The sequence below is a fragment of the Teleopsis dalmanni genome, chromosome 2 (genome assembly GCF_002237135.1).
Source record: "Teleopsis dalmanni isolate 2A chromosome 2, ASM223713v2, whole genome shotgun sequence".
In the NCBI taxonomy this organism is placed as follows: Eukaryota; Metazoa; Arthropoda; class Insecta; order Diptera; family Diopsidae; genus Teleopsis; species Teleopsis dalmanni.
In genome coordinates this window covers 37900682-37908954 of record NC_051847.1, presented here as the reverse complement: position 1 = coordinate 37908954, position 8273 = coordinate 37900682, and the positions used below count along the sequence as shown (strand labels likewise).

Sequence of the window (8273 nt, the reverse complement as noted above, 5' to 3'; positions counted from 1 at the left end):
TGAGCCGTTCAAAGCAGACAACCTCGTGAATTTTTAAGAAAATGGAAAAAAGTGAATTTCGTATGCTGATTAAGCATTCGTGGCTAAAATCCACGAATTGGGATACAAACATCTACCCCATCCAGCATATTCTCCAGATTTAGCCAACTGCGACTATTTTCTGTTTCCAAACCTAAACAACAGCCATTTCGGTAAGAGATTTGAGTCGAATGAAGAAGTCATTACCGAAACAAACGCGTATTTTAAGAGCTTTGTAAAAACCTATTATTTTTGGATGGAATTAGAAAATTAGAAAAACGCTGGACTAAATGTATCGAGCTAAAAGGTGATTATGTAGAAAAATAAAATGTATCATACATTTGCAAATAAAAATTCAGAATTTTGAATGAGTTTTCTACTTCATTTGTGGAAGGCTAATGTACAATTTCATCCACCGAACCCTCATCATCACTTTCCGTTGCGCTTATAATCGGATCCACTAAGTCAGAGCTATAATGCTCAATAATATTGTCGAACTGTAGAAAAACTTTATGCACAAATTTCATTGTCAAGCTCAATATAATCATTAAGAATAGCATTTGAAGTTATTTTATTTTTTTAAACTACGCTTTATAAATCTGTCTTCACGGTCTTTAACAATGTTATTCAAGAAAACTAAGGGAATGTAGTCTAGTTCGTCTCATGTTGAAAATTGGCCAGCGACTGATATTTGCACAAAGGAGTAACATAAAAAAGAAAAAATTAAATATTTGGTTTGGAAAAAGGGACTTCCTTTAACACCAAAATGAATTTATACTTAAAACAAAAATCCGACTTATTGACAATATTTTTAGTTTGAGTTATAGAAAATTTGAGTTATAGAAGTTGGAGTTACAGAATATGTATAGTATATGTATATTCTCAATATATCAAATATGCTTTCTCCTTTTAGGACTTTTTGAACTATACCGAACTATAATGGTTTAAAGCTAGAACCGTAATTACATTTCACATTTTTTGATAGTCTTTAATTAGTCCAATTAGTTCAATTAGGGTCTCGATTGTCAAATAGCATGCTTAAATAATCGTTAAAATGTCAAAACTTAACTTTTTTAATTCGCCGCGTATAGCATCTTTGATGTTATTAATCAATATTATCAGCAGTTCTGACAAAGTCTTAATAGTTGTAGAAAGTTTAATTAGTATTGTATAAATTTATAAAAAAAATAATAGTTTTAGAAGCAAATACAGAATATCGGAAAACTGCAGATTTCTGTATAGAACCACTGTAAAATATTTAACAAAGTCATATGTTAATAGCAATAATATTACGATTTTGAAATAATAAACTTTAAAATGTAAAGTGTAGAGGAAGTAGATTGACATCTATTTCCTGTATCTGATTTTGTAAATTTCTTTATCATATACTTCGCACATTTGTCTGCTTTTTTGGCATTCGTACACCCAATCCCATACAATGTACGAACCGATAAGAAATAATCTTAACGCTAATAATCTAATATCAATGAAGTTAACTGGTCTAATGAAGCCAGTGGAAACATACTATTAGGTCGGAAGTTTTAATCAGTGATGTTTCCTGTTTACTAAACTAACCAATATTCATATTCTTCATAGCTTAATGGCAAAGAAGAAGCATTACTAGTTTAAAACTACAATATATTTTAACATGTTAATAAGCCAATCGTAATTCCAAATGTATTTTGGGAATCATACCAAATTAGATAGTAAAAAAATGTTTTGTTCAGAAATTATTATTAACTTGTACCCATATTAAGAGTAATCAGTAAAACTGGATTAGTACATACAAGATTCACTCTTATCCAATAAATTATATGTGATCATTTGCTGGCAATTTAAGGACATTAAATTACATTTTTATAAATGAAGTACATATGCACCTAAAACTATGCAACGATATCATATAAAACTTTTGTGGGATTTGCAAATAAAAATTAAATATTAAACGGTGAAATTTTTAAAAAAGTTATTCCGTATTTTTTTTGTTTATATTAATAGTCTACTCTACTAATTAGATAGTTAAGAACTGTCTGACACGGGGGGACTAACAAAAGTTCGCTTAATTGGCTACAAAAATAAGTTGAAAAACTAGTTTTAATTTTTTAACAATAATTTTATTTTTATTTTTTTAAAATAAGTTTAATTCTATATATATTTTCGGGAAATATAATTTCAGAAAATCGGATTTTTTAGGTATGTAACTTCAAGATTAATTGCACTAATTACTCACTCATTTTTGCCGAAAACACTTCCTTTAATTCGTCTTACTTCAGGGAACAGACACAAATCACACTAGGTGCGGAATGTATAGTGCTGGACTAGTTTTTTCAATCTTTAAGAATGGAAAGAAAGTTTCTTTCTAATCATTTTTTCTACGTTTTGCTAGAAAGCATTTTTTGAGTGTGTTAAACCGGTAAGCGTTTAGTTCACATACTCTTACACACCTATGGTTTCTTTTGTTACCATATTTGAAGTTGTATGTTCGAGTATAGATACTAATCCTTATTTGTTGCCTGAAGTTGTTTTGGATTTTAAAATTTCTTTTATGTAAGTGCAATATTTTGCATTTGGTGCACATTTGTTCAATTCTGAGAACAACTACACGAAATATGTATGCTCTATAAAACTATTATTAACCGAATGTACTAATAAAAATTAAAGATTAGTGAGAACATAATGTATTCAAGAAGGAGTCTAGGAACAAATCCCATATATATGTGATTTCAAGTTAATTGGCTAAAAGAAACTACTGATCCTGTCTATTTATCTTCTGCTTTTCCTGTCATTTAAATTTGTATGTGATTTCTATGAATATATTTTCTATATAAACCAATTACTCAGATTCAAGGATATTCCAATTTATGTCAAATAAACTTTATTTGGAATATTTATACCAAAATTAATTATTGATGCAAAAAATGTCTTTGATATAAAACATATACATATATATGTTATATGTATAACTACGATACAAATATGTAGTTCTGACATTAAAACATATGTCAATTAATTCTCAATAAGTATATTTTAAGCATACTTCAGTTAAATATTTGGACTTATTTAAATATAAATATTTATATTGTATGGAATATTTATATATTCGATATGAAAAACTGACAATTTCAAACGGACAATTTGTTTTGATCATATTCAAAAATATTTTTAGATAAGATTCGATCAGGCACTTACGTGCAATAACTCTAACTTTTCTATTAAATGCGATTAAAATTTTTTCATTATCAATTTTGCATAAAAATATTTTGCAATCAGACAATTTGACTAAATTATTTTATTTTCAAGATATTAGAAACAAAAAACACATTCATAAAATCTTCCACAAATAGAACAGTAAGATAGTAAATTGTGATATAGTACTATAATTATTAGCAGCTTTTCAAAATGTAGACTGGACTTCCTTCCAACCTATGGTAATAAATTACACTGATTAAATCATCTTTTAAATTAATGTGCTGAAATTGTCCGAGCATATATATTTTTTAACATACACCAATATTATATATTCTACATGATATTGTATACCTGTGGTGCTTATACTCTTCAAATGCAATGGCAGCAATAGCAACAACAAGAACAATGAATGTAACTTTAGCAGGAATAATAATAACAGCAGTAACAGCAACAATCTCGACTTTGTGTTTGCGTATATCGATAACATCACCATGAAGATGCCATCACCATCATACATGATATGATTCGGGACATTGTACCATGACGCACCTGATCAACATTGCTAATAGGCCATGATTTGATACCGACACAATAAGGGAGGCGAGCCTTTGTGGTTCGGTTCATCATCAAAACAAAAACGCTACTACTCCCCAAGATCCAGTTAAGCCTTACGTGTGACAATTATCGACCCTTTTATTCCATCGTCAATCACACTCCACCTAGAGAAAGGAGACAAATTTCGTGATCAGAAATTGTGTGTCTGATAAGATTTAAATATATATCAACCATTAAATATGTTGTAACTGACAGTTGTAAGTGTTTGGGTCTTTACCGTTTTGCTGAAAGGAAAACTAATTATATTCTTGGTAAAAAAGTTAGATTTATGTAAGGTGCCATTTTATACACATCATATTCTGCAGACGATAGATAAATCCTGGCAAATACAACTACACTCTGCTACACTTTGAGTCTTGATTAAATATCAAATTGGTTGAAACATTGACACATAAAAAAGGTAATGAATGTAAATCTATTAACTTAAATTCACCATAAGAAGAGACACCTATTCTAAAACTAAACAATATATGTACTTATTCCGCTATGAAACACAGCAAAATACCTACCCACGCTCTTGGATAGATATCTTACAGGGAAAACATATAGAAAACACTCAAGGGATTTTAAAAGAAACCCCCTTGGAATTAAATTCCGTGGCATGTTTTGGTTACTGAACGTAATGCTTTCCGCATCCTTAGAAAATAAGCTACTTTTATTTATAAATCTGTTAAAACTAGTTTGGACCTACGGCAACCACTTCGTAGTAAAATTCCACGAAATAAGTTAAACGCTCCATGGTATGTAGCAAACGTTTCTGTTCCCGAAACTCAAACTGCCCCTTCGTGGTAAGTGTTTTGAGTGGATTGAATCGGTAAAAGGAAATTCTTAGTATGGAACTAAAAGCCATACCTGTGTCATAAAAGTCATTATGCTCTGTGATCAAAAAATCAATCAAAAAGACGTTTTATGTGTTCTATGATATCTAAAAAATAAGAAATTTCCTCTTAATAGTCCTTCATTTCACTGTGCAATATTCATCGTTCATGTGTATACTTCTTACTATAATCCGAAATTAAAAACAAGCATGTGTTCTCCACCCATGTCCAATGCATAAGCATAATTGCAAAACCATTATGTCCCTTGATTTATTAATATTCATTCTTCTTTATCTTAAAGTTATTTATTATAATCGTCATTAGTTTTCTATAAAATAAAAGTAAAGTAATAGCGCTTACTCTATTCAAAATAATCTATATATTCATTTTGTTCAATGACATCCAGATTTTTATATATGAATATATATTAACTAACCCTTTGTATTCAAAGAATGAATGTTAATATTTTACTTTCACAATAACTTAAAACTAATTAATTAAAACAATGTTAAGAGTTCCTTATTCCTTGTTCCTTGTAGTATGTAATTGTAGCATCATAGAAATGTTTAAACATTAGCAATAACCTAACCACGTTAAGCTGCAACGCCAGCGTGAACACCTGGATTATTTGCATATCCATATCCATAGCCCCAAGATATTACACCTACTAAAACATTATTATATACTAATGGATTGCCAGAATCACCTTAGCAAGAATCTTTACCAGTAGCTGCAGCACAGATCATGCGGGGTTGGATTTTTTTAACATTAACCAAAAATCTACAACAAAGGATTAATGGTTCTATCTGATAGCAGAAGATTGCCAAAAAAATAGGTTCTATTTGGATAATTAATCGTTTTTAATCATTATTTTCCATTAAAACTTTTTATATAATACATAAAGAAGTTTTAATGGGCACTTCATTAGTTTCTAAATATCTTATGATGCATTGCGAAATTTATTTCGGATCTATATGTGAACATATAAATTGTATTGTATTACCAAAAAAAATTTAGTTGATTAATTTCTAAAATGTTCTTTTATTTTTTTAACTTTAAAAAATATTAAACAGTTTTAGCAGTATTAACGACCCATGTACGGAGGACAGCAACATCAGCATAAACACCTGGATAATTTGTGTATGCACATCCATAGCCCCAAGAAACCACACCAACCAAATTACCACCAGATACCAATGGACCACCAGAATCTCCTTGGCAAGCATCTTTACCAACAGTATAAGCACAGATCATAGTTGATTTTATAGATGAACCATAACCATAAGTCGAAGAAGCACAGGCAGATTGACTAACAATGTTCACATTAACGTATTGCAAGGTTGTTGGAATGCTTGAAGATCCGGACGAAAGTGTACCCCAACCGGAAACAACAGCAGAGGCGCCATTTGCTGGAGCGGTAGTGGCCAATCCAATTGTCTTAATAGTACTGCTCAATGATAATGAAGAGCTCAGACGAATTACGGCAATATCATTAACCATAGTGTTTGCATTATAACCTTCGTGATTCTTAAAAGCAGCTACTTTACTGACAACACCACCACTATTCCAGTATGTGGAACCAGCTCTAACTTGCAATACGGAGGCAGAAACACTTTGCAAACAGTGAGCAGCAGTGACAATAATGTTACTGCTATAAATTGAACCACCGCATGAGTGAGATCCACTACGTTGTAATGAGATTTGCCATGGAAAAGAACTGATGGTAGTCGCGCTACCACCAACAATACGTCCATCTAACTGTGGCAGCAAGCCCTCTGGAACGGCAGCTCCTAGAGCGCAAGCAATTACTGACAAAAGAATCACAAACTTCAACATGTTGCTTTAGCAATGCAAAACACACTGATAATTTTGTCTAGAACTGTAAGACTTTTTATACTAAATTTTGTTTTTAAGATAATATTTTTGGGTCTTATAATAAATAATATACGTACATAAATACTTTTTTATGGAAATTACGTGTGCCTCTAAAAAGATAAGTCTTTACACCAAGTTCGATAGTTGCGTGCTTCAAGTGGCTGTTGTTGTGATTTTAAGTCTAAATCTTAACATTCTTATCACTTAATCAATGTATTATTAATTTTTTTCTATTTTGCTTTAAGTTATTGATTTTAAATTATGCTTCAAAAATATTATTTATAATTTTCAGAGAGTTTATTAGAATATTTATAGGTCAATGGTAAAAATTTTACAATTTTTACAATTCTTACAATTAAAGCATGTTGATTTACTTCTTAATGTCCTTCACAGGTCTATATTGGATTTACGAGAATTTATGAGTATGAAATTTATCCTCCATTCTATTTTATAAATTATCTATCAACCTTATAAAACCTTAACAGTGGCGTGGCTAAGGGGTAAGTTAGACAATAAATGTCAACAATAAAATGTTGAAGATAATAAATTATTGTAAATTAAATTTAATATGTATTAAATAGAATTTTTATTTAATTAGTATAGTCAGAAAAAATGAACTTGCTTAGAATGATAAAAAATACATATCAATCCTTCTTATTACCTTGATATTAGCATTGGCCAGCTATCAAAAAGACCAGCTAATTTTAGTATGCTATCCTAGCTATGATAGTAGCACTTAATATAACTATAAGTTTTATAATGTTCAGTGGACTCTTTTTTTTTGTTCTTAATATATGAAATATTGACATAATCGGAGACTTTTATTTAAAGAAATTGCAAAATCCGAATACAGCTAGTTTAGTACAAGTGTTCAAGTTCATTATTGCAAATGGATGGTGTAAATCTAAATGATTGTTAAAGCTTTTTCCACATACTTTTCCCTTATCTAAGAAGAAAGTATCTGTGATCTATATGCGTCTGAAAATATTATAGAGTTTCATTTAAAAATTAAAGAAATCAATTTTACTTTCTATGAGCACATATAAAGAAATAAACAAAAGGTCCTAATAGAAAGGTCATACACCAGATTTGAAGAAAGTGATTTAAGTAGCTTAAATTGTAAAAAAAAAAATAAACGTAAGAGAAAATAAAAAAAAGTTACAAATAGCGTAGCAAGTTAATATATCATCATGACTCTTATACTTCAAATGTACAACCTCCTACTTAATACATATAAGTAAATCGGAAGTATCTGAAATAATATGTGTCGTAACGGGACACTGGACTATAGGATGGCATGAAGTCAGGCTCGATCTGACTTCATGCCATCCATCCGTGCATATCTACCAACGCTCGAAAAGGAGATACCGAAGCATATGCTGTGTCCATGTCCATGTTTGTACAGAATCATGCTTAAACTTTTGGGTGCCCAATTCTTTAATACACTCGGCGATATTTCCAACATTAGTGTTGGCCAGCTATTTGTATTTATCAACAAGTCCAGCTAATTCTAATATTCTATCCTGCTAAATTAAAACGGATTTCTTAACTAATTAAGAAGGAAGAGCATCCCCATACACTATATACTCTTCACTTACTTTTCTACCTACCTAACACTGCAGAATTTCACATTTTCTTTTCTAAACAAATGTCCCGAACAATACAAGAAACAAGTCTATTAACAACAAATTATTATTTGAATCCTATTTTTTTGGGGGTAATTGAATAAGCATAAATAGATGACTTTCAATTCCTGTA

General features: G+C 30.3%; 1 protein-coding gene across 1 annotated transcript; it reads right to left on the bottom strand.

The window, feature by feature from the left end:
• Positions 1–5661: 5661 nt before the first annotated feature.
• Positions 5662–6514, bottom strand: LOC119677484 (trypsin alpha). Its single transcript, XM_038088845.1, has one exon. The coding sequence runs from the start codon at positions 6474–6476 to the stop codon at positions 5706–5708; it is 771 nt and encodes a 256-aa protein (XP_037944773.1). The 5' UTR covers positions 6477–6514; the 3' UTR covers positions 5662–5705.
• Positions 6515–8273: the final 1759 nt, after the last annotated feature.